The sequence below is a fragment of the Rhinolophus hipposideros genome (genome assembly GCF_964194185.1).
Source record: "Rhinolophus hipposideros genome assembly, chromosome: 3".
In the NCBI taxonomy this organism is placed as follows: Eukaryota; Metazoa; Chordata; class Mammalia; order Chiroptera; family Rhinolophidae; genus Rhinolophus; species Rhinolophus hipposideros.
The window spans coordinates 19311836-19339168 of record NC_138049.1 but is presented as its reverse complement, the minus strand read 5'-3'; the positions used below and the strand labels follow the sequence as shown (position 1 = coordinate 19339168).

The following is a 27333-nucleotide window of genomic DNA, read 5'->3' as shown; positions in this document are numbered from 1 at the left end:
TCTGCTACATTCTCAGTGGTCACTCCCTGCCTAGTACTCACTATTCTAGCCGGACCTAACTATTCATACTTGTAGTGTATGAGTGTGGGCCTTCCTTTCTTTGTACTCTCTTTTCAGGGAAAACTCCCGGGCATAATGCTGCTGTTTTACTCCAAGAAGCCATCCCTCCCTGATTGGATTAGGAGCCGTCCTGAGAATTCCTGGAATTAGCACCTAGTGAATTTTTATTGTTATTCCCCATGACTTCCCATCACCCTTGCTAGACCGGAAGCTCCCTGAGGGCTGGCAGTGTATCTGAATTGCTTTCATGTCAAGAGCCCACACCAGTGCCTGGCATATAGTGGGGCTCTACTCAAAAACATGTTGAATTAGAGAAGGCATCAGTTTTAGGAATGTCCGTACTTGTTCTTTTCTGTGATTACCTAACCAAATGTGTTTTTCATAATCTATAAGAGTTTATAAAAATGCAAGTGAATTCTTATAAAGTTTGAACAAATTTTAAATTATTTTCTTTATTAACATTACAATAGTACTCCACTTTTCATACTTTTAATTGTAAACATCTGATCATATTTTGTGTAGTTTTTGTATTTCCGGATTGCCTTTTGTTGTTTTGTTTTTGACACTCCTGATGGGTGTTTTGGTTGCTCCCTTTCTTGAGCCAAATGAAATAATGAATCAAAATGAATTACAAATGGTAACATCTGATTCTTAAATCAGGTTTGATGCAGTAAGTGCAGAGCTGTTGGACTGGATTTTGAAATCAAAGACTGCCATTCAGGCCACAGAGATAAAAGAATACAAGAAGACGCAAGAGACTTCAGAAATGAAAAGGAAGTTGAAGGTAAAACATAAAACAAAGGCATACTAGTGAATAAATTATTTTATCAGGATAGATTTGCTGTTGGCATAAAGATGTGATAGGATAGAAAAGCTCCATGTAAAATAAATGTTGCCATAATGTAGCTTTTAGAACATTGTAGTAAATTTTGAATTGATTCAGGCTTGGCTGTTAGCAGATCCCTGTGTGAAGGAAGAATGTTTGTCCCCTCCTTCCTTAACCATTGAGATGTGTAGGAAGGAACACTTCCTATGGTGACAGAGCTATTTCTGTGTTTAGCTCGATTAGATTTTAATTTGGTCCCTAATAGTTGATGACTGTGTACGCAGATGTTTTGCTTTCTGAATACAGCAAACTACAGTGGTCCTCCCCTATTTGCAGTTACCAATGATCAACCCCGGTCCAAAAATATTAAATGAAAAATTCCAGAAATAAACAACTCATAAGTGTTAAATTGTGTGCCATTCTGAGGAGCATGATGAAATCTCGTGCTGTTCTGCTCTGTCCCACCTGGGACATGAATCATGCGTCTCCACGTTGCACAGGCCACCCCCTAGTTAGTCACTTAGTAGCTGTCTTGGTTATCAGATGGATTGTCCAGATATCGCAGTGCTTGTGTTCAAGTAACCCTTATTTTACTTAATGATGGCCCTCAGCATAAGACTAGTGATGTTGGCAATTCGAATATGCCAGAGAGACGCTATCAGGTGCTTCCTTTAAGTAAAAAGGTTAGTACAGTACAATAAGATATTTTGAGAGTGAGACCACATTCACATAACTTTTATTACAGTATATTATTATAGTTGTTCTGTTTTATTATTTATTATTGTTAATCCTTTACTGTGCTGAATTTATGAATTAAATTTTGTGTTAGGTATGTATGTATAGGAAACATCATATATGGAGTTTGGTACTATCCGTGGTTTTAGGCGTCCACTAGGAGTCTTGGAACATACCTCCCGAGGATAAGGGGAGACTACTTTATTTCAAATCTCCACATTTTTTTCAACACAGTCTCTTAAGAGAGGAAACACAGTTTTTAAAAATAAATACGACTGAGATGTGTGGGAACTTCGCTTGGCTACTTGGTACCCATCTGTGTATTGCTGAACGTTGTCACAGGAGGTTGTAGTGATTTATGTCCTTGCTGTTTATTAAGTCTCTGTACATCCTCTCATTAACTATTTGGGCATCTAGAGCAAGTCTGTATTGCCGTCTACATCAGCAGTGGAGTTCGTCTGTAAAGAGTGTGGAGAATGTTTAAAAACCAGGATGAGTGTAAGTTTTGCTGATGTAAGTGAGAAAGTGGTGGGTACCATGGAAATTGAAAGGAGGCTGGGCCTGCAGTCATCTCTATGCACTGGTGAAGTCCATGGGCGAGGTGACACTGAGCTGGAACTAAAAGAGAGTGATTACACCTGGGTGGGAGGGCACACCACACAGGGGTGCCTCAGAACAGAGGCACGGAGGGGGTGAGTGTATTGTGATGTCTGGAGCAATATGTAGTTGTGTTTTCTGCCAGGTGTGTGTGTAAAAGGAGTAGAGAGTTCAGGTTGGGGAGGTGATTTGGGGTGAGACCCTGGCCAACTTCGAATGTTGGAATGAGAAGTTGAGACTGATTTCTGCCTTATCATTCCATTGCAACTGCTCTTCTTTAGAAGTGACCATTGACTGTTGGTTTGTGAATCCAAATGATGGATTTCTCTTCTCATCAGAACTGTTTTCTTTGCAGCGTTTTCCGCTGTTTACCCTTCTTTTCTTAAATTCTCATAGCCCTTGTCTTCTGTGACCAATGATCATTGTAAAATATACAGCTGATCACGCAGCTCCAGGGCAGGGCTTGCAATTAATTGAATGGCTTCCCATTGTGATGGGGATAAAATATAAAGGCCATAGTGCCCCAGCATACAAGGACCTTCCAGATGGCATGCTTCCTTTCCTCTAAGCAAGACCTTCTTACCTCTTGTTCACCCACCTGACCTCCAGGCCTCCTGACTCCTACTCTTTTCTCATTCCTCTGCCTTCACCATGTGCTGTTTTCCAGAATGGCCCTTTATTAAGGCTTTGTGTTACGTGCTGAAATGCCCTCTATCCAGTAAGTCTCCCTTAGCCTCATTGGGAAGATGTCTGTGATTCATTTTGGCTTCCATATTGCTTTCACCATACCCTCTGTGAAAGCCCTTATCGCACTGATGTTATTATTTGTTGATATACCTGCGGCAATGGCTTAGGAGGTGAGGACAATTTTTCCATCGAACCCTGTGTTTTCAGCACTCGGTAAAGTTCTTGGCTTATGGAAGGAGGGAATGTTGACGGTGGGCAAGGGGAATGTGGAAGGTTGTTAACGTCAGAGCACTATTATCCGAGCCCCGTAGCACAGGGAGTTGGGATAGCAAGAAACGAGGACTGGGTGCCATCATTTCGTAAGTTTCTTCCAGTTCTGAAAGACCCATAGATGACATTAATGATCATTTAACAATCCCATTCTCAACAGCAGTAAGGTGGCAGGGAATTTGGAAGTGAATGTGATCTTTATGGAACAAATGCCACAAACTATTGATAAGTTAAATCCCACCCTTCCATCTAGGAACAATTTACTTCCAGAAATGGTTACTATAATATTTGGGAGGATAAAAATAACAATAGTGTATGGTTATGTAAGATATGCCTGCCAATTTATATACTTTTCCTTTAATATTTATAAATCCATTTATTTTGTTGTTTTAGATCAGTTGTAGTAGATGCCAAAGGGTTGGAAAAAAATGTAAAATGGAGAAAATTAAAGTTGCTTTAATCTCTAATTTTTCTTGAAAATGGGGGAAAGATGAGCTTAATTTTGTGTTAGTAAAATAAAACCTTGTTCCAACTGGTGTAATATGTGCATGGAGAATTTCTAGTCCAGGCTTCCATCACCATAAAAAGTAGGAAAAAATCATTTTGAGTAAAGCAGGTAACACGTTTTCTGCACTCTGATGGTGACTTTTTGCATTGGTACTTAGTTTAACAAAAACAAATGGCGTTTCTTAGACTCTTTGGTTATTTCTTGATCTTTGGCTATAAAAATGGTGGTTTTGCTTAGTCTAACGTACAGACTTTAGAAGTAGCGTTCTTCTCTGGAATGTCTGGTTGCAGTAATATGGGTTGCCTAGAAGTTTTGCTAGTTCTATTATGCCTGCTATTCGAGTCGTTAATTAATAGATAATTATCAATTATGGATTGAAGAGTGGGAAAAATTTCAGATACATGTGTGTGTTCCAGTGATTTTACTCTGCCCTTTCTTAGGAGTTCTGGAAAGAGTTTGTTTTCACATGTCCCTGAGATATAGAAACATTGAAAATATCAAACCATAGAAACAAATATTAAAATGAAGAGCCACTTCTCATGTGTGAGGAAAAAAATGCTTTAGTTTGAGTCTTAAAGCATATTGTCATTATTTAAAAGTTTTATATGAATTATGCTTGTGACTGAAGTTTACAGTAGACTCTGGACTTAACACCAACAAAATATACTGAGACTCGAACTATTTCTCTTGTTAATTTTTGTTCAGTGATCTCTGTCATAGCACATTCAGCTCATTTGACTCAACCAGTTGTTTTTATGGTGTGGCATATATGGAGTCTACGTATGTGAATTGATAGATATCCTGGATCTAAAACACTAGTTTGCTTTATTTCCTCTTTGAAGGAACTCATATTTATGGTTTATAATTTTTTCCTTATAAAAGAAACCAAAGTTTTATATTGTTTCTTTGAATTTACCTGTTAAAATGTAATCATCTGTGGTGTTCTGGAGGGTCATCTGGAATTGCATAGTTTTCTATTGCAGTATTCTCTTGAGTAAATTTTGTAACATAAAGGTGATGTGGGAGGGACATTAAACATTAAAACTCAAAATACTATCAGCATTATATTGAGAAGAAAGTTTGCAGATTTTTATACTGGGATTTTGTTTCCAGGGAATAGAAAAAGAACAGAAAGAAAGAAGCCTCAGACTGGATGAATTAAACCAAACTGGACAAATCCTCTTGGAGCAGATGGGAAAAGGTGAGACGTTGATTTTTTTAAAAATTCCTTTTTAGGTGGTGGCATTGAATATTATTTACAGATTGACAAATCAAATATATGTGTTTTAACACTCTAACCCTCTTTGCTAGAAAAGTGGTTTTCAAAATTTTTTTTTGGCAGAATCTTTTTCAAATGAAATCTTATGCTGAGGCTAACAATAAAACAGATAAAAACTTTTAGGTAGGGTCGGGAAACTTAAAAGCCTGATACCTCAAGAATTGTTAAAATCCACTTTTGAGTAGAAGATTTTAAAATCTCCTCCTTTGGGATTAATATATTGGGGATTTTTTGAAGGAGGTTAGCAAAAGAAAATTTTACTTTGGCAACATTGGAGAAATGAAGTTACAGTAAAAATGAAGGTAAGATAAATTCTTTAAGGTGATTTGGTTTTTGATCACTTATAGTGTACTATATTTACTTGGCACGGGTATTTCTTTGTGGTGAAATTTGATAAGATGTTATTTGCATTTGAATTTTTTACCTGAATTTAAGAACTTTTTCTTCTGCCATAGACCCAGCAACTCAGGGGAGTTTAAAGATTAATATATTTGCTTTGCAGTTTTGCATATTGATTCTTTCTTTGGTCTAGCTTTGGAAGACATTTCTTGCAAGTCCTACTCCTTATTCCAATGATGATAAGTGCTTTGGAGGTCTGTTGCCACACTCCTTGACAAAAGCCACAGACCTCAAAGCTGACTTAGGAATGTTAATTTGATAAGAATCTTCAAAGATGTACTTTTCAATATTTATTATTTTACTTTTTGTTACAGACAATGTAAAGATATACAAAGCAAGTAGAATTATATAATGAGCCTCCATGTACCAATTACCCAGCTCCAATGATTAACAATTTTCTGCCATTCTTAATTATCTGTATCTCTACTCACTCCTTTGATTATCATTATTTTTTATGGTTTCTTTTTAAAGTAAATTTTTTTTTTGCATTAAAATACATGAAACTCAGCTGTGCTGTTTTGGCAAACCTACACACACATATCAACATGTAGAACATTTCCATCTCTCCAGAAAGTTCTTTGGTGTCCCTAGTGGATCAGTCACCCTCCCCCACCCCCAGAAAACCACATTTTCAAAAACTTCAAATTATGTTTTCCTTTGCCTTTTAAAAAAAATGTTGATTTATTTTGCATATAGAGTGGGGTCATACACACATACACAGAAATATGTATGTGTTTAGTGTATGTCCATTTATTTAGAAATGAATGGAAATGTACCGTCATTGATTATTAGTAACCTTTTCTTTCCTTCCCTTCCCTTCCCTTCCCTTCCCTTCCCTTCCCTTCCCTTCCCTTCCCTTCCCTTCCCTTCCCTTCCCTTCCCTTCCCTTCCCTTCCCTTCCCTTCCCTTCCCTTCCCTTCCCCTCCTCTCCTCTCTCTTCCTCTTCCCTGCCCTTTTCTTTCTTTCTTTTTTTTTTTTAAGGTAAAAACTGTAGTGAAAATAGCAGTGAATTGGGAACTGGGAGACCTCGGAGTCCCTTGCCCTTTTCTAGTTTTGTGTGCTTGTCATGTCCGTCTTTTGTTTCTTTGCTTCCTTGACTGCAACTCTTGGTACATAAAATCTTCCTGTGAATAGGCTACCCTATAATATACACGCTGGAAATTGAGTTTATGTGAAAATGCTATTTGAAAAATATCCAGTGCAATCATGAGGAGTATACTCATATGTGGCTTTATGAGGGCATGAATATTGTGACCTAATTTATGCTGTTTAATTTCATGAGAAACCTTTTATATTGTGCATTAGCATTTTTTTTTTGAGCTTTGCTAGGGCTGGAAATGCAGTCATTACAGAACCCTAATTCTGTTCAGTTAAAAAACGTATCTGTTATTAACATTTTTTAGGATGGGGTGGGAAGCGGTGAAATGGGGGCATTGTTCAGAATAGGGTCTGTATGTTCTGGGTTTAATTTTCTCCTTTTTTGAAGGATGTTTGCTTTTTGTTAGTGAGAGAAAAAATGGTGTTTTAGAACCTCTTCCACCGTTGTCCTGTTATCCGTTATTCTACTTTTACAGTATTGCATATTCCTTCTCCCCATGTGCTTGGGCCTGGTAATCCTACTGCTCCTATAAAACCAGAAATGTTGAACGGAAATGAAAGCATTCTTGGGTAATTCTCTTCGTTCCCCTCTTTCCTCCCCTAGAAATTTAAAATACACCCTTGAACACAATAATTAGTATAGAGGACGTTTTTCACAGGTTGTAGTTTGGCCACAGTCTGCCTAAGTAAGGAGGCAGATAAATGATTCAATTAGAAAAACATATCAAACTCTCTAGTAAAACAGATGTTCAAATAGTCATGTCCCTGGTTTCCTCAAACTAATTCCATCAAAAATCCCACCACAGTGAAGTCTGATAAGACTTTTCTGGTGAATGCATCTGAATTAGGTTTTATGATATCGCATATAACATAAAAATGTTTTTAAAATGAAATAATCTGTTTCATTTGATGGCTGCTCTACCTGATTTTGTTGGTTTCACTTATCTTGTTTCTAGAGATTGTCAACAGGTATAACGCAGTAGTTGGGCAAGTGGATGATGTAGTTTTATGAACTGATGCTTATTATGATTGGCAAAGTATGTAGGCCTGATGATCTATTGTTTTGTAAACATTTCCCTTGATTCCAATAGTGATTGATTAAAAAGGGTAAAGTCAAATGAGAGGAAGTGACTGGCATAGGTTATATTTTATCCCTGTTAATTAGTAAAATGATGGACTATTGATTTTTGCTTTTGATTAATCATCTACGAGTTGGGTGTTCTGTAGAAATAGAAAAGTCATAACTCTGGGTCTCTGGGAGCAAAACAATTCTTTTAAAAGACAATGTACAGTTTTCCTTTTATATAATACAGATTGTGTTTTAATTATTACTTGATATTGGTCCCACCTATCTTATCCCAAGCTTAGAGAAGAGAGATTTGAATTTAGAGGATTGGTTCGAAAGGGCAACATAAATGGATCGTGAAATACCACCAGTGAATAAAAAAAGGGAATTGGAGAAATTGTTTCACCTAGTATGTACAGTGGGTAGCTCTTGCCTGTTTTCTAGATAAGCAACGATAATTTTTCATCTCAAAAGTTTTATTTACCAGCTTGATTTTCTTTCTTGTTTAGCATAGATGCTGACATAAAAGTGAAGTGGTTGATGTTATTCCTGAGGCCACCTAGGATAGAAATGACCCGGCAGAAGTACAGCTAGGTCTCCATTGCTCAGATAGTTTGTCAGGAAAATGGTAATTTGTTTTGTTCACCATCCTCATTAACAGGAATGATTGTGGTGTGACTATTTCGCCTAGGTCTAACTGATATTCTATTATCTGTGTGATGGTGGACAATGAACTTTAGCAACTGACATGGGTGACATATTCCAATTAAGTCATGTCATGTGTGCATTTCTAATTTTCAGTGGATACAGTGTGTTATAGAAAGTTTTACAATTGCATTGTTTGTGATCATATGTGACTATTTTACATACCACTTTTTCAATTATTACCCTGGATTTCAATTGCTCGCATTTACAAAGCACAGTTGCTTTTATTGCCTCCCTACTCAACTAGTAAAGATTTTAAGCCCGTCTTTCCAATGTGCATACTCATCTCAGGAGATAAAGATTCCTTTGTAGATTTCCCATAGTTTTTTCATAGTAATTTTACATGATTTGAGAGTATTTTATATTAAGGGATAAAGTATGATAAACGTACTATCATATATAACTTTATTATTTCTCTGAACATTCTCTACCTCTCAAAATTGTGTGATAAACAAAGTTATGTATAAGATAAATAAGTCCTGGGGATGTAATGTACCCAAATAAATAAAACAGTTGGGGAGTTCCCACTTAAAAAATAATTGTGTCAGTTATAAACATAATGGTACTTTTTACTGACATGGCTCTAAATAGATAATCCGACCGTTGCATCGACACTTTGGTATTTGCTGATCTGTGTATAGCGTGCCCAGTAGGCTTGCAAACGCTCCGTGGGCCTGGCTGCTGGCTCAGTATTCCCACAGTCGCCAGGGTGTTCCCAGCACTGGGAATTCTTGCGTTTCGTTTTGCAATTCATATGACACTGTGCTTTAGTCATCAAAGACTTGAGCTGCCGCCTAGTTTTTCTAGCCAGCTGTCTTTTTTTGTTTTTGATGAAGAGGATCTACTTTTTGATGTCAGAGCCCCAGACAACTTCAGACAGTTCATTTTATTTCCCCAGCGCAGACTAGAAGCGAGTAGAGTGCTAGGGGCCAAGGACTCAAACATGTGCAGACAAGGCAGTGGCTGAAGTTCTAAGCTCTACTGATAGGCCTTTCGTGATAGTCACATGACTCCTGAAGCACTATTTCAAGCTCCCCCTCTCTCACCTTGGTCAAGGAATTGGAAGAGTTATTTTTATCTTTGTCATCATTTTTCATCGTTGTCATTCATATTTTATATTTATTTTATATTATTTATTTTGTAATATTATTTCATCATTATAATTTTTTGTTGTATTAAAAGGGACTCAGGGAGTGATCATGTTTTGTGACATTGCCTCATTCGTTTGAATACGTTAGAAGGTTTGTGACAAATTCCAAACAAGTTCTGTCGTAATATATGAAATGCCTATTTATTTTTCTTGTCTGTGTAGAAGGTCTTCCTACTGAAGATACAAAAAACATTCTGGAGAAGGTAGTATCGGAATGGAAGAGTATATCTCAGCATTTGGAAGATGTGGCGAGAACGGTTCAGCTCCAGGAAGATATAAACGCTTACTTTCAGCAACTCGATGAGCTTGAGACGACCATAAAAGCAACGGAGGAGTGGGTTAAACACACTCCCTTCTCAGAATCTCCCCAGCTGTCCTTGCCGCATTTGAAGGACTCCTGTCAGGTAAAGAGACAACCATTCAGGACATGAAAGAATTCTGCACCCAGTCGTGTATTTAAAGAGATGCTACTTGTATCATGAATATTACAGAGGACGTTCATCTTCAGTGAGTTATATGACCATGTTTTCTCTTCTGTAGAGGGAATTGACAAATCTCCTTGGCCTCCAACCCCAAATTGAAATGGTGCATGCCAGCTGCACAGCCCTGAAGTCTAGGCCTTCTGCCCCAGATTTTGTCCAGCAGAGTTTCGATCGCTTTCTGGGCCGCTACCAATCTGTGCAACAGGATTTAGAGGATCATCAACAACAGCTAGAGAATGGTAAATGTGCTGTCTTCCTCTCGTGCCTTAATTTAAAAATGACACCCAGTGTTTAGACCTTTTGCACACTCACTTGTGTGGACCAGACTCACTCTGTTTTCCTCTGCCTGCTGCTGAGCCAGGTCTTAAAGTATATTCAGACTATTTCCTGGGTCCACACTTGTTTATAAAAACATGGTCAGCTTTCACATGCTTTAAAATTGTGTTAGTAGGATATCATGATTTTTAAGCCTTTTTAAAAGGATGCTGTTTCTCCCTTTTATTGAAGAAATCTAGCTAATATCATTACTAGTAGGGATAAAAAGAATGATCACTTACTTCATTTTGCTTAAAATGGTTCAAGTTTTAGCAATAACATGTTCTTTTAAAAGAAATTGTTCCTCTTTCGAAGTGTGAAAAATTTTGGAGTTTTCACTTTTGGAACAAACCTGGTTTTGGAAAGTTAACTGTTGAAAGATTTGAGAGCTCATCACTCATCTGTTATATTTTTTCTCATTTGCTATTGTTTAAGTCAGGAATTGTGATGTATTAGAAAGTTGGGTAGTGCATGTTAACTATACCCTTACTTACGGCAATTGTAGACTGTGTATTGACTTGTCAGAATTTGTATGTGTGCATGGTAAACAAATATGTCATGTTTCCTTTCTTCTGGAAAAGCAATTGGACACTGGACTCTTAGTTCATTGAATTCAGTTAACCGAGAATGTGAATTATTTGAGATTACCTCTTTTTAAATTTATTGTTACAAAATATGCTTTCATATTTGACGAAGATCAATAGGCAATTTAAACATTTAGTTTCTAAATTTAAAAAATATTTTTAATATTTTTTTTGTTTTTAATCGTGATAGAAAAAATAACGTAAATTTTACCATTTTAACCATTTTTAGGTATAGAGTTCAGTGGTATTAAACATATTCACTTTGTTGTGCAACCCATCTCCAGACCTCTTTTCATCTTGTAAATCTGAAACTCTATACCCATTAAACAACAGCCCACCATTCCTCCCCCCTCACTGTAGCCCCTGGCAACCACATTCTACTTTCTGTTTTAAGGAGTTTTATTATTCTAGATTCCTCATATAAGTAGAATCATACAATATTTGTTTTCTTGTGACTGGCTTATATCACTTTGTATAACATCCTCAAACTTCATCCGTGTTGTAGCATGTGTCAGAATTTCCTTCCTTTTTAAGGCTGAATAATATTCCATTGGGTGTATATACCACATTTGGTTATCCATTCACTTGTTGATGGGCATTTGGGTTGTTTGCACCTTTTGCCTGTTGTGGCTAATGCTGCCAGTTTCTTAACTTTTTTTTTCTTTTTACGATTTTATTAGGGAAGGGGAACAGGACTTTATTGGGGACTTCCAGGACTTTTATTTTTTTTCCAAGTCAAGTTTTTGTCCTTTCAATCTTGGTTGTGGAGGGTACCGTTCAGCTTCAAGTTGTTGTCCTTTCAGTCTTAGTTGTGGAGGGCGCAGCTCAGCTCCAGGTCCAGTTGCTGTTGCCAGTTGCTGGGGGCACAGCCCACTATCCCTTGCGGGAGTTGAACCAGTAACCTTGTGGTTGAGAGGACACACTCCAACCAACTGAGCCATCCGGGTGTTCAGCGCAGCTCAGCTCAAGGTGCTGTGTTCAATCTTAGTTGCAGGGCGCACAGCCCACCATCCCTTGCGGGACTCGAGGAATTGAACTGGCAACCTTGTGGTTAAGAGCCCACTGGGCCATGTGGGAATCGAACCGGCAGCCTTCGGAGTTAGGAGCATGGAGCTATAACCACCTGAGCTACTGGGCTGGACCCCAGTTTCTTAACTTTTGTTGCTGGTTGATTTCATCGTTTTGTGCTTCAGATGAGCTTGCTTCTTTTCCATACAGTGTTGCTTGTCTGTAATTTTCATGTTCATAGGTGAAATAACATCATTTTAGCTGGCTTTTGCAGTCAGTATTTCTCAGAGTACTTGGCAGCAGCCTGGCTAGGTGTTTATATAATGCCTACCGCACTGTAGATAGCAGTTTGTATGCTTCAGCTTAGAGGAAGACTGGTTGAAGGGATCTTTGTTTCCTTTTATTCTTTGTGTAGCTACTGGGGGAAAAAGAGATTATATGAAACAAAAGGAACATTGTAGTACCATCTTCAGAGAGACTTTTCATCATGACAAAATGAAGACAAATGAGAGTGGGTTAGTTAATATTTCAAATATCAACATCTGTGGGAATGAAGTCATTGTCTGGCTCTCAGAAATAACAATTGGATGGTTTTAGTAACTAACAGGGACCCTTTTTAATTTTAATTGTGTAGTTTAACTTCTTATGTATTAGAATTCACTTATTATATAAGGAAGATTAATGGCATATATGGTCCTATAGGTTCCTAACATTGTTTTCTCAAACTAAGTATTTTCAAATAAACAGAATTGAAGAGCCAACCTGGAAATGCATATTTGGAAACATTACAAACAGTGAAGGATGTGCTAAGTGATGCAGAAAATAAGGCCCAGACATCTTTGAATGTCTTGAACGATCTCGCAAAGGTAGAGAAAGCCCTGCAAGGAAAAAAGGTAATCTGTATTTTAGGCTTTAGAAATCTAGAATCATTTCTAATATACCACATCACATATGTGGAAATATTTTTTGCAACTATTTAGAAAAATATTTGTCACTATTAGTCAAAATTGGTCAAAAATTCCTTGCAGTTTGAAGGTTAGTTTCTATAGGGTAGCACCTAAGCTAAAAGAAAAGATAATTATATTAAGCATTTTAAGAGAATAAAACCATATTTCCTCCTATTGTAAGGAGCTTAAAATTCTCAACCTGTTCATAATCTGCTAAAATATCTGTAATAAAATGAAGACTATCAATTGAATGGATGTATTGTTGTTTTTCTATGTTGAATAAAAATGCTTCCCTGGGCATTTAGGATAAAGGCTCTGAACCGTTTCGTGAGATAAGACAGGTCATTTAGTGAGCACTACACACTGGGTCCTGCCTGGGGTGCTGTGCCAGGCGTTTGTAGTTCAGAGAATGGATTACATCTGGCCCACAAACAAGTCATGAAGGGAGAGCCTTCCCATTTTGGACTATGCTTGTTTTTATTGTTTGTGGTTTTTTTTCCCCATGAGTTTTTCACAGTTCTTTTTTGATTACATGCTTTTTAAAAAATGACTTTTGTCTATGTATAACTCATATTATTACATATGTACAGGCAAATTGTTGTGCATATTTTTAATCTTAAAAATTTCTTTTCCAGGCCCTTGATGAATTCCTTGAGAATCAAAAACCTACTTTATATAAACTTGCAGAAGAAACAAAGGCTTTGGGGGAAACCGTTTCAGCAGATGTAGAGAAGATGTATAATCAAGAATTTAATGAAGTTCAAGGAAAGTGGAACAAACTAAAGGTCAAGGTTTCCAAAGATCTGCATTTGCTTGAAGAAATTACCCCCAAACTCAGAACTTTTGAGGTAAACCCAGAGGCCATTAGGAGTATAAGTTTGTTACAGGGTAAAATAGTAGTTATTCTGCAAGGCTTTAATATCTGTTATGTGAGTGGTTTGCATTCTTCCTAGCCCCACATTTATTATGTACTTACATTGGGATTTATAAGTTGCTTATCAAAGACATACTTTTAGGGTGCTGGAGAGCACAGAGATAAGGGAAAACTGCTTAAATGGTCAAAATAATGTTTCAGGGCTGAGAAGTATGCACGATAAACAGACTGGTGGCTAGGCTCCAGTGGTAACTGAGAGCCGTAGAAGTTGCCCAGGTAGTAGCAGATAGCTTAGTCCTTGAAGCTGTTTTTTTTAAAGGTTTTAGACATTTGGAGTTGAAAATTCTGAACTGGGCCATCAACAAACAGTGTCAGATTGGAAAAGCAGGTGATTTGAGGTGCATGAAAATTCAGAAATGGGAGCTTTTGCTACAACTGAAAATGTCAACAGATGAAGCAGTAATAAAATTCCAGAGCAAATGATAAACGTAAGGATATAGGAGAAAGGGGTAAAAGGCAGTCAGGATTTTAACATTATACCTGTGAGGAAGTTGGAGAAGTGGAGTTTCCAAATCACCTGGTTTTACAATCGGAAAGGTCTGGATGAAAAATAAACCTATCCCACACCCTTTCCCACAGGCTCCCTGTCCTCCCAAAGCCGCCTGACCTTGGCCATTTGTGTGTGTTGTTTTGCACTGAGGTATCCTAAGATGCACTTCTAGAACAGTGCCTGGCACGGAGAAGGCACTCAATAAATATTTTTCGATGACTGAAATGAAGATGAGTAATAGGAGATTTAGATTTGGAAATATATATATTTAGATCCCAAGAGAACACATATAAGAGATTATATAGTTGGATTTAGATCCCAGGAGAATTTGTGTAAAGGATGTTGCTAAAAAAGTGAAAAGATTGAAAATGAAAAAAAAGAATTATTGAGAATGATGTTTTCAAAATCAAAGATGTGGTAGAAGAGGGCGGGTAGACTGTGCAGGTCAGCGTGAAGGGCTCCGGAAAGATGACCGTGGTGACTACTGAGCTTGGAGGGAAGCTCTTTCATCCAGGAGCCAATGGACAGTGGATGACCTGGAGGAGAATATAGATAGCTCTGTGTGTGTGTGTGTGTGTGTGTGTGTGTGTGTGTGTGTGTTTTCCCACTTTGTGGTACCAAAAGGAAGTTGTTTTCTCTAAATATAAGCTGCAGTTCTATACTGAGCTCTCAGAATAAACCATTACTTTTGAAGAGGAGTGTTTTATGTGTAGCTATGTATTTTTGAGTCATTTAACTTTGTGAGTGGATTCACTTCCTTCTTGTCTGTTTTCAGTTGTAATTCTTTCCCACTTTAAAAACCAGACTTACCCTTGTTCATGATTCTAAAAATTTTGGTTATGAGCCAAGCATTGGATTATCAGTGTCCACAGGCAGTTTGCTCCCCCTTGCCCCCCAAAGCAGGACATTTGTTAATGTATAGAGATGTTTGTGGTTGTCACAACTGTGGGGGGAGGGAAGGTGCTTGCTATTGGCATCTAATGGGAGAGGCCCCAGTGTCAGGTAAACATTCTGCAATGCACAAGACAGCCCCAAAGAATTATTTTGGCCCCAAATGTCAATAGTCCCAAGATTGAGCAGTGCTGGATTAACTATTTCCCTTCTTTTCCAAAGAGCACTCAGACTTACATTTGGAAACAAAACAGTGCTCTGGTTTTCCAATCGGAAAGGTCTAGATGAAAAATGATATAGTTAGGGATATCTTTTGACTCTTAAAAGTATATTGTAGGGTAGCTAAATGTGTGTCAATGTTTTAATATGGAATTTAAAGAGAATAAGTATTCTTCAAAACACAAAAGAGAGTCATGTGGTTACAGTACTCCGACTGTAGGCTTTAGTGGGTTGTTGTTACTAGTGTAGCAAATGCAGGCACTTAAAGTGGCCAGTTGGAGTGCATGCTGCATTTATTTCCATTAAAAATAAACCACATCAAATATGTGCATCTGGATAGATTTTTTCCTTTTGTTATTACAGAATTGTGATGCCCAGTTGTTCTTGGTTTACTGTTTGTGTCCTAACAACAAGATTGTTGACAGTGTCTGTATTCCCTACTTGTGCACCTTCTTTATGGAAATACACATTTTTTAATTCCAAGGAGCACTTTTACTCCTTTATTCGCTTGGAAGGAATTGGTTGTTACATAATTATGTACAATTTATTTAGGAAAACTTTTAATCTACCTGCAGCCCCCCACTAAGTTAATTACAATAGATATTCATTTTCAGGTCAGCATTGTTTTCCCTTTTTGAATTATCTGATGTAGAATGTTTTTAGGCATTTAAGTTCTATTTGTCTTTAAGCATGAGGATAGTAGATTTTTGATTCAGTGCCGTTTTATGAGGCAGTTTCTGAGGAACGAAGTGGTTGACGTGTTTATTTGTTTTTTTTTTTTACGTGTTTATTTGTAAGATGCATTTGGAATTATATAAGGAATACACAAATAATACTCATCAGAGAAATTGAATAATAAAGAAGCATTTAGAGTGAACATTTAGAATTCCCCTTTCTTCCCCCATACCACTTCCGTTCCTGGAGGCAGCTAACATTAGCAGTGTTTCTTGCTGGAGGTTAACATATTCACAGTGAAAAGGAAAGTTCACGAATATTACTAATTCTAATCATTTTTTTCTTCACTAATAAGAACAAATGCTAGTGGAACTCCCAGAAGGACATTTGAATAGATAATACTCAAAAATGCATTTGCTTGGAGTGTGAATTTTCTTTATTCAAAATAATAATGCCTTTCCTGACACAGCTCGTGGAAACTTTGGAAGTATTTTCATAGCTATGGGCTTACTTTTTTTCTACCATCCTGACAAGTCAGGTGATCGTGTTATTTGTGTGGAAATTTTAGTTCTTTTGTTATTTGTTGGCAAATGGTGTTTTCCTTCTGTGCCTCCATTTCCTTTGTCTCCCACCTTTAGCACAGGGGGAGATTGGACCTGCTTGCACTTAATCACAGTCTTCCCGTGCTCAAATACATTCTTCAGTTTTTCTTTTTTATCTATTCCATGCCCATGGAATCACCCCAATTCCTGTACTTAATTAAAATGTTAATTGGTACTGTTAAAATTACGTCATGGAAAGTCCTCTCACTTCTTTCAGGCAGCAAAACATTTAAAAATACATGAGGAAGGTCATTTGTTATCATTAATTTTACTGACATGATTTTCTTATGAGTTATGGGGATTAAATATTATAAAATCTTAAGAGGCTGCTATCTGCATGAATAATATCTTTGGATTCAGGGACTGCAAGATATCTCCTATGATTTTCTTTCACTTTTCAAGATCTCCTACAGTGTGGTATAAGCGCAGAATCATGAAACCACCCCTAAGGCCCACACAAATCTTTGTCTTATATTCATCACCACTCCTGCCTCTTTGGACCCCTCGACCAGCCCCTTCCTGCTGTGTTTCGACTCTCATGTAACCTCTTGGCCTGACAATCTCATTACCCTTTAAATCTGACTGTTGCTTCATCATGCACACTGGTGCCCACGTGACACTTCTGGAAAGGCTCTGGTTGTCTTTGCCACAGTAATGCAAAGTGTTTTCTCAAAGGGCTGGTAGCTCCTGCCCCTTTCTTGCCCCAAAGCCCTGCCTGCATCCTCCCCTGTGAGCTGAGTTGGGTGGGGACGCACTGTGCTGGGTCCCAGAGACCACACTGGACAATTGCTCTCTGGAAATGTCCCTTACTTGTTAGGAATTTACATCCTCCTCTTCTCTGCTCGTGCTCACCATCCTTTAAGAGGAGGCTTCTTCTACAAGCAGTCTTCCGTCGGCTGACCACCATGTCCGCAGCTAATTTCCCTTCCTCTGTGATTCTTCTCTGTGGTGTTTTCACCTTCGCAATAACCCCACCTCAGGCCAACGTTTCTTATGGCTGCACCTGTGAGTCTCCTCCGCCAGTCGGAACCTCGTCTGTCATACAGGGAGGAAGCAGATGTGAATGTAACTACTTTGAAGGGACCGTCAGACATCTTACCCACTCATACCTCTTCTGGTGAGGTTGGATCTATTAAGATCTAAAAGCCTGGCTGTTCTAAACGGCAGGACACCTGTGTAGTCACATACCTTCCTTCAATTGCTGAATGGTCACGGGACCAGACGTGCTGTGCTGTGACCCAGTGTGGAAGGGACATGCTGGGGCTGTGAGAGGCGCAGGACCAGGGTTTGCAATCAATTTGGAAAGCATTTTAGGGTGAAAACACAATGGTAAATACTTTCTAAGAGAGTAATATGCAGTATGGCTGATTTAACTCTTTTGAGGTAACATATAAGTGATACAGTTATCCCGTAAGGCCCTCCCCCCCCCCATTTTGAATACATTTAACGTATTTCATTAAAGGGAATTTCATTAAAGGTGCATTTTAAACCTCAGATTTAAGAATTCTGTCAGTTTCAGGTAAAGAAATGTAGTAGCGATGTCATTGCTGGTCTTCCATACTAAATGAGGCAACACTTTTTAAAGGGTGTTTTTGAGGTTAATGAATATTATAAAACCAAACAAAATAGAAACCCTGTTACCTTAAGTTACTGTTTTAATTCTGGTTTCACAGTTCTTGTTGCCTGTGTCTTGGGTTAGAAATTGACTGCTTAAAGAGCTGTGGACGTTCCAACAAATGGGGGAGAAGCAAAATGAAATGCCAAGAATTGAGCTGTAAATAAAATGTTGCGAGGTCGTCATGCACCTTGGAATCTTATTGTCTTAAATCCAGAGCTTCAGATTTCCTCCCCCTTTAGCTCAGGGGCTGGGCTGGGAGATGGGCTGTGACAGGGTAAAGGAATTGTTTTAATAACCTTGCATTCCTTTTCCATGACCCAACAGCAGGTGTTACCCATCCAAAACGCTGACAGATCAGTGCTTTTGAGCAGTAATGGTCAATTAGAATTTTTGCTCTTCTAAACTAGAATACTTGATGCTTTGGTTTTTTGAAACTACCATATGAATCATTTTATATTTGTTTGAGAATTTTGAGTATAAATATGAGTGAGAAATGGCTGCCCTGGATTATTACTTGCAGTTTGTATTTTTAATGTGAAATAATGACAGACATTTATTTTAGAAATTAATTAATAATTTTTCAAAGAACTGAGGTCCCCCCAAAAAGATAGAATGTTGGAAATGACCCAATCTAATGTATGTATTCCTATATTCATGTTAATATGTATTCATTCTGTAAATGGGTGGATGTGGAAAAAAAAGTACTCCTTGTATATTAGAAACTCACCAATGCATCAGCTCAGTGATTTTGAAATGGACAGAGAGACTCTGCATGTGATCACTTTCACTTTCTTTGTAACTTCTTTGCTGTGTGATGCTGAAAGATGAACCAAGACTTTTGGTATTTTTTTTAAAGCACATGAAACATTGTTGCGAGTGGCTTGACACAATCTTTCCCTTCCAAGGAAAGAGGAGATGCTGAGGACAGAGAGAGCTCCCTAACTCCTGCAACCACGTGGTACTTAGGATTTATTTTAGTGACCTAGTAACTTTAGTGACTAGTAATGCTTTCTACAAGGTGTGGCCTTAGGGTGGGGATTTTATGTGAATCTGTCAGGAGGCATTTCTCAAGTTGGGTCTTCCCTCATTTATTTGGGGTCTTTCTGCTGAGCTGCATTCAGCCAACTGTAGTCAGAAGTAACCTAAGCTATAGCTCTTTGAAACAGTTATTTTTAAAAGTTATATGATAGAACAATCATTAATGTTCGCAGGCATGAAAACCTGACGCTTATACAAACATAGACTCACCCTGGCTGCTGATTCCTGGGGAGTCTCCGATGGGAATAAGCACCAGAACTTGGAAGTGGTAACTCTTTTTATGGGGTTAATCTTAATGATACAGAACGTGGCTTTGTAGATCTTAGTAATAATAGCTACCAGTGATTGCATGCCTGCTCTGGACCAGGCCCTGTCCAAACATTGTTTTTCAGAACAACCTGGCAAGGTAGTTGTTATTAGTCTTATTTGATAGATGAGCTCCTGAGGCTCCAAGAGAAATTAGATTCTTAAAGCTAATTTTAAGAAAATTAGCTGGTTATGGCTGGTCAGGGGCCGAGTTTGGAATTCAGTCTTTGGTTTCTTGGGGCACAACTCCTCTCCTAGAATTCCGTGTGGTCAGGATGATGAGCAGTATTTTTAGTAGTGAAAACAGCTTTGCAGGTTCCTGTCAGTTCCTTTTATTTCTGTGGGCTTGATCGATTGCTGTCCATGGCTTGTCTGTGTCTGTGGTTTTCCTCTTTTTTCTCATATTGAAGTGTAAGAAAGAGAGAGAGAGAGAGAACAGGAGCCTGTGAATTGCGTTTGCTCACATGAGTGTGTCTGGGAGAGGGAGAAGGGAGGGGGTTGATGCCATAAAACTTCCTCTTAGATGCCAATGACTGAGATTGTTGAGGCTTCTGACTTCAGTTAAGGCTGTGATGAAAACTTCCTTGGAATATAATGCTTCCACAGAAATGTCAAAAATCCTTGTTCTGGGAGGCTGTCAGTTTTTAAATTCAAGACTAGATTTAATGAATCACCCAGTTAGACAGCAGTAATGCTGCCTTGAATTCTTAAGAAGTTCAGAGTGGAGCTGTGTTGGAATAAGGGGGATGAGGAAGTGTTTGCACAGAGTGGGAGACGGAAAGGCCTAACCAGAGGTATAAGCACTTTTTGCTTCCCGTCCTCCTCAAAGAATACAAACTAGAAAGTGTAGAATGGTCATTATTGAAGTGCAGTAGAGCCTGAACTTTGAGTTAGACACAGAATCTACACAGATCATTCAGACGCCTAAAGCTGCATCCCAAGTAACGAGATTTTAACCCATGATCTCAAAGTCACATTTATGCATCTTGTGAGAAATAACCAGAAAAACGGAGATGAATGAATGTCCTAATTAAGGGGGGGGGGATTATTTTCTGGACGCTAAAGACCTAAAGTAAGATTGATATCAGTCTCTGGCTGTAGGTAAATGACCAACCAGAGATCTTATATGTGCTTAGAAAAGAATGTGCTGGTCACTAGGAATCAACATGGATACCACTTGTCAGTCTTGCCCAGATTCATTTCCTTTAAGTACTGCTTTCTTTTATTTACTTTATGGAGACGGGATACTAGATTGTTACATAGTCTCACATTTCATGTATGCTCATTTAGCTTAAATAATGCTACAAACTTTCATTTTTGGCAAGTCTTGATTTCAGTAACATATTTGAGAAAATCTCTTATGAGAAGGTGGAAAGCTATTTAGGATAATGCTAGGATAATGTAGATTCCCACATTTTGAAAACTAAGCCGAAAGTTGGTTGGTTAATGAATGACATGGTGTCTTTATGGGGGAATGCTCAGGTAGGCACTGTCATTGGCCTTATTTTTCACCTGAAAAAAATCCCAAAACGCAACCAAAAAAAAACAAAAAACTGAACCCCCCCCCAAATCAAATCATTTTGTTGGCTTTTTATTGTATATTGTTAATTATTATTGTTAACATAACAAGACAAAATTTAATATTTATAAATATCAAATCCTGAGTTTTTGACAGAAGTCAATGGAGCAACATGAGACAGGGGACAAGCAATTTTGATGTAGTTATGGGAAATTTAGAATTCCGCTACCATAATATTATGAATAATATATCTATAAACGAACAAAAAAAAAAGCCAAAAAAAAACCCAAAAAACAAAAACCAGCCCTACAATAAGAAATAGAAAACTTAATTTTAGATGTTTTATGAATGTAATTACCCGTATGTGACATACCAGTTAGATTCCATTGTTGTCATTCATTCCAACATTATAAGGATAAGAATACTTAGTTCTGTGTGGCTTGTTATAAGGACATTAAAAAATAGATGTAGTTTCCAAAACGCATCGATCAGAATGGTGAGTGGAACAGCTGGATATAATGTTCTAGAGCTATCATGGAAAGATTTGGGAATATTTAACCAATGAAAGACTCAGGGAAGACATGGTGACTACCTTGGAATCTGAAGGTAGTTTTTGGAACAAGAGAGTTAATTTGTTTCTGGGGATGTGGGAGAAGCAAAGAATTGAGGAATGTACAAGGAAACAAATTCAGCTTAATACAAGGGAAATTCACAAGTCAGACTGACCACTGATGGAACGGGAGGCCTTGGAAAGAAATGACCATTACTTTACTCCAGTATTGGAGATCAAGTTGTACCTACAAATAAGTAGGTCATTCAAAATGTCACCTTAAGCATTCTTTAAGGGCCAGTTCTCTTATTGCTGCCTCTCTGAAGTCTCTTTCTCTCTGCAAAATGTTTCCTTTCTCATTTGTTTTTGACCTCCCAGCACCATATACAGACCCAGATTATAGTGGGTGACTAGTAAATGTTGGACAAAGGAACGGAGCTGGGCAGCAGACGGTCCTGGGCTCTCAGATATCAAGGCAGCAAACACCAGAGCTAAGAACAATCTACTGCATTCCTTCTACTATGCTATTTATTTCTTCCTACTCTGAGTAGCTAATTAGGAGAAAATTTGTTCTAAATTATATGAGAACAAAAGGTTTTTAGCTGATTATGCCTGTTAAAGTATTGATTTCCTGTAATTTGAATTTTTAATCATAGATTTTGCTCACATTTAAGCAAAATAGCTTGGTTCACTGGAGAAGTTTTTGACGTTTTAGAATGATTGTTCAACTGTCATCCCGGGAGGTTTTAGTCAATTGTGAAGAAAATCAGTATTTTCAAAGTTGGGAGATTTCAGAAAAGAAATCAAGTAAATGAAAATGATGGTATCAAAGTTTTGAAAAACTGTCTTTTTTTCCAGTAGCAATAGATTTTGAGATGTTGTAGGTTGAATGTCACTGAGTAATATCCCCCTTTGTTATTGTGCTTGATTTAGGCTGATTCGAAAGTCATTGAGAAGTGGCTGGACGATGTGAAAGACTTCTTAATGAAAGACCAGGCTGTCCAAGGAGATGCTGAAGGGCTACAAAGGCAGCTGGAACAATGCTCGGTGAGTCCTGCTGATCTAGGGAAGCTATTGTAATAAATTACATGTTCTTCTTTCCTTTATTATTTGCTGCTATTAACATTGTAACAATATGACATGATGATAAACCTAGATAAAATATCTGTCATCAGAAACCTTTTTTTAATATAAAAAAGTTTTATATTAACTTTATAGTTAATAAAAAATGACTGATTATATTTTATTTTTGGCCGTGGTTATAGAATTTTGGAGATACAGAATGAGAGCAATTTTAGTTCATTAGGAGCTGCTATTTTATGTTACGATGACAATCTTCGTGTCATAATTACCAATTGTATATTGCTCTTATTGTCCCACATGGTGAGACATTAGGAAACACATATTTAGCAAATGAAATTTGCCAGTAATACTGCATGCAATTTATATATTTGGTGAAATCATTAGGCTTCTCTAAATTAATTAAAAGTGCTAGTTCCTGCGGAGAGTCAGGTATTTCCAATCTAATCTGACAGATGGCGATATGAAACACCTAGATGAAATGAATTCCTTGAGGCATAATATTTCTGAAGTAGTTAAAAGTTTTGACTCCAAAGCAGTCTATTCTGATAACATTTGCTGGGATAAAAGCAGACAAACTATAATTATGGCATATGCTTCTGTGGAAATGAACTCAACAAAGGCTTGTTTTCTGTGTTCAGACATTTGTTAACGAACTAGAAACAATCGAATCATCTCTGAAAGACATGAAGGAAATAGAGACTAACCTTCGAAGTTGTCCTGTTGCTGGAATCAAAATGCGGGTGCAGACAAAACTGGTTGACTACCAAACCCAGCTGGAGAAATTTAGCAAGGAGGTAAATTTTTCAACTTTACTGTCTGTGGTTTTTAAGAGATCGATAGATTAAAATGATTGTACAGCCCATGGAGTTAGAAAAATAATGGTTTATATTATACTAACTACAGCATGGGTGGCAGTTTGGGCTAAGAAATAGATAATTAAAAAACAATTAACGAAAGGTACTAACTGCATTTTGGCTCTTTAGTGGGAATGAGCTTCACATGTTTAATAAAGCACAGGACAGGCATTGTAGCTGGAATAGAGTGAAGAAAGGAGTTAGTGGGTGGGAGAATGGTAAGATTTGAGGTCTGAAGGTAGGTGGGGATGGATTATAGATGGCCTTGGAGGAAAAGGCTGTGGATTTTATTACAAGTATGACTTCACACAGAAAGCAATTTGAGCCTTTTGAGCAGGGACATGATATGTGATAGATGTTATAAGATCACTCTGGATTCCATCTGGATAATTTGCTCAAGGAGAGAATGAAAATGGGGAATATACTTAAGAGATTATTGCAGTCTTGGAGAGAGAGTCCTTAGACTAGGGCGGTAGTGGTGGAGGTCATGAGAAGTGTTAGGTTTGGATTATACGTTGTACCTAGAGATGAGAATCTAGTAATGGATTGGCTATGTGATATAAAAAAAGTCAACAGTTGAGGACAGGTTAGGATTTTTGCAAAACTTCCACTTTGTGTGAATTGTGGTGCTATTTACTGAAATGGTAAAGATTCAAGGAGAAGCTCTGTGGGAGCAGGTGAAATGATTTCTATTCCAGAAGGGTTAAATTCGAGATCCTTACTAGACCTGCAGATGGGGTTCTTTAGCAGTTACCTCTGGAACGAGGAAGCGACAGAGGACAAAGATGCTAAGAAGAAAAGCTCAGCCAGAGGAGAGAAGCCAGGAGGGGGTGTGGTCCCAGAAGCGAAGTGCAGAAAGCTTTCCACAGGCCCCAATGCCGAGCACTGCTGAGCCCAGTCAGAATCGAAACGCAAGCTTTAGATTTGACAAATGGAGGCTTTTAAAGACCCCGAGAAAGTGATTCCAGTGGAATCGTGGGGAAGAAAGTCAGGTTGGAGAATGTCGAGGAGGGAATGGAAAGTGAGGAACTGGGACGATAGCAAATATAAGCAACTTTGAGAAAGTTCTCTATTCAAGGGAGCAGCGAAAAGGGGTGGGTGAGGAGATATGGGGATCCAAAGAGGTGGTTTTGTAATTTTTTAAAATAAGAGATATTACAGGACATTTGCATGCTAAATACAAGGACCTCACCTAGAAGGAGAAAATAATGATGCTGAAGAGATTGAGAGAAAATAGTTTCTGAAGTGAAGTCTGTAATTATGTGAGAGGGCATGTGCTTTACTCTCTAAGTGAAATAATTGCTGTTACAACAATGTTTTTTAGTTAATGTTTGTAGGGATGGAGTCCCAGAGAGCAGTTTCCAGGCTCTCGGCCTCACATGGAAAGGTGCTGGCTCTGGTAGTAGATGGCCATCAGCTGTAGCTAGTTGGCCATCAGCTGTAACCAGTTAGCCATTAGTCACTAAAATAACTGTCGTGGCTATGCTAGGAAGCGCGGATTGCAGCTAGCAAGTGCGGTTAGCAAGCGGGTTGTGGATTGCGGATTGTGTTGATCCTCCTTCCTGTGTCTCGCCCGGAGGCCAGTAAGACTGGGGTGCAGGAGGACCCCTCGTTGGGGTACTGGCAGATGTTTGCTTGTGTGTCTCAACCAGCTGCCATCGAGAATATAGTGGTCTGACTCCCCTGTCTGTGGCTCCATTGTTCCTTTTTGGCCTCATCGTATTCTTGCGTTCTTGTGCAGGGAGTGGGAGACCGTACATTACAATGTTTATATAGGAAAAATGTATTTCTGCATCCTTGAGTAATTTGTTTTTACCGTTTCCCCCCAAATTCCTTACTTTTAACACATTCAAACTTAAAAAAAAGTTGAAATAATGGTACTGGGAACACCCATCTATCCACTGCTAAATTTGCCAATTGTTACTATTTTACCACATTTGCTTTCTCACTCGCTCCCTTGCTCTCTTTACCTACATACATATATACTTTTTTTTAAAAATGTACTTTTTTTAAAAAAATGTACTTTTTATAGGAAGTTGAAAATATCATGACACTTCACTCTTAAATACTTTAGCATGCTTCTCCCTTGTCTGAGGACACTCTTCCACAAAACCGCCAGACCATTGCCACATGGCACGTGCTTGCAGGGGGTTTTAGGGAAGTAAATAGGGGAAATGGTTTGGAAGTGGCAACAAGGAGCAAGAAAGGCAATAGATAAACAGATATATATATATATATGATCTGTGTCCATATGCATGGATGTGTCTATCTACATGTATATATAGCATCCATATGACACAATAGAATAAATTGTGAATGATTACTGATTTAAAGTATGGGACTAAATGTATGGGGGCATTTTTAAGTGTCTTCAGCAAGGAGGCTAACGTTGTGTGTAATTATCTAGAGCAGTTCCACTATTGTATATCACTGAGTAGTTGTCGTGCGGAGCGGCAGGCTGGGTCTCTGGTCCCACTCCCCACATTAGAACGCAGGACATGGTGAGACCAAAAAGGAACACCCACGGAGCCATAAGTAGGGGAGTCATATCACTATATTCTCGCTGGCGGCATCCACCTCTCTGCAATCCGCTCTTGCTAGCCCCCATTTTTTCTGCTAGCATAGCCACGGCAGTTATATTAGTGGCCAATGGCTTACAGGTTACAGCTGACGGCCAACTAGCCACAGCTGATGGCCATCCAATCACAGTTGATGGCCATTTACTACCCGAGCCAGCACCTTTCCATGTGAGGCCGAGAGCCTGGAAACTGCTTTTTGGGGCTTTGTCCCCACAGTAGAGAAAAGGTTGAAGAAGTTTTAGACAAACATAATGCTGGCAAGTTTTTATTTTGCTAAGAAACAATGGACATATAAAACGAACCAGCAAACAAAAACAGTCTATCTCAGCTATTATACCCATGAAATTATGAAAGAAAAAACATTTAAATGCCAAAAATATAGAAAGTATATAATTTAAGGATAATTATAATTTTGAGCTTTTTGTTTTTTTGAAAGTTTGCTATAATTTCTTTATTTTTCTACTTTCTCTACGGATCCATGAAAATTATATAACTAAGTAGTGTCCCAAAATGACTAGTAAAGAGAATTTTCTGGAAGTGAGGCCCAAGGAACCTGTATTTGTACATAGTGAGAAAACAAGTTGACCAGGTGAAAACTGGATCAGCCAGGCTTTGGAACCAGGGCTGAAAATATTGCAGGCAGCGGGCTCCTACTCAAAGCTCCTCTGTGGTCTCTGTCTGCTTTCATAGCTGTGATCCTGATTGGAGAGCAGGAAAGGATCGTCCCTAAGTCTGGTCCTTTACTCTTGGGAGAGCCATCCTATTCCTATACCGGCCTTTGGTCCCCATCAGCTTCACAGCCAAGCAAAAGTCCCCTGGCCACGTGACCACTGCTTGCGAGGTTGAATTGGAGCAGGAGGTTGAATAGGGAAGTGAGCGTTGGCTGTTCTCTGTGGGATGGAATTTTCTCCACAGCAGAAGGCAGTTTGTAATTGGAGGGAGAATCTCTCTGAAAGTATTTGAGGAATCTGTGCAGTATTTCACTAAGATATTGAAGCAGATTCAGAAAAATACATCTTTTCTAATGTCACTTGTTTTGTGTCTGTGTGGATTATACAAGTAAAATCTCAAAAACAAAATTTCACACAACAGTGTTTTATGAACATCTGTAATGCCAACCTCCTCTTCTGTACTTTTAAGAGTGAAATCTTAACAGAATCCTATTTAAAAGGAGAAAATGGACATTTTGGTTGCTTTCAGGATTTTTTTTTTTTTAAATGAAGAATGCTACAGTAAATTTTCTTGAAATGTATCTCTTA

At 38.2% G+C, this 27333-nt stretch overlaps 1 protein-coding gene across 3 annotated transcripts in view; it reads left to right on the top strand.

The window, feature by feature from the left end:
* The window catches only part of UTRN (utrophin), a 461045-nt gene that overhangs the window by 132690 nt on the left and 301022 nt on the right, over window positions 1-27333 (top strand). For all 3 annotated transcript variants that reach the window (XM_081037226.1, XM_081037224.1, XM_081037225.1), the window contains 8 exons: window positions 721-844; window positions 4797-4884; window positions 9543-9784; window positions 9921-10101; window positions 12517-12662; window positions 13352-13564; window positions 22492-22605; window positions 23280-23435. In XM_081037226.1, the coding sequence (XP_080893352.1) occupies window positions 721-844; window positions 4797-4884; window positions 9543-9784; window positions 9921-10101; window positions 12517-12662; window positions 13352-13564; window positions 22492-22605; window positions 23280-23435 (1264 nt within the window). The remainder of the gene's footprint in view (window positions 1-720; window positions 845-4796; window positions 4885-9542; window positions 9785-9920; window positions 10102-12516; window positions 12663-13351; window positions 13565-22491; window positions 22606-23279; window positions 23436-27333) is intronic.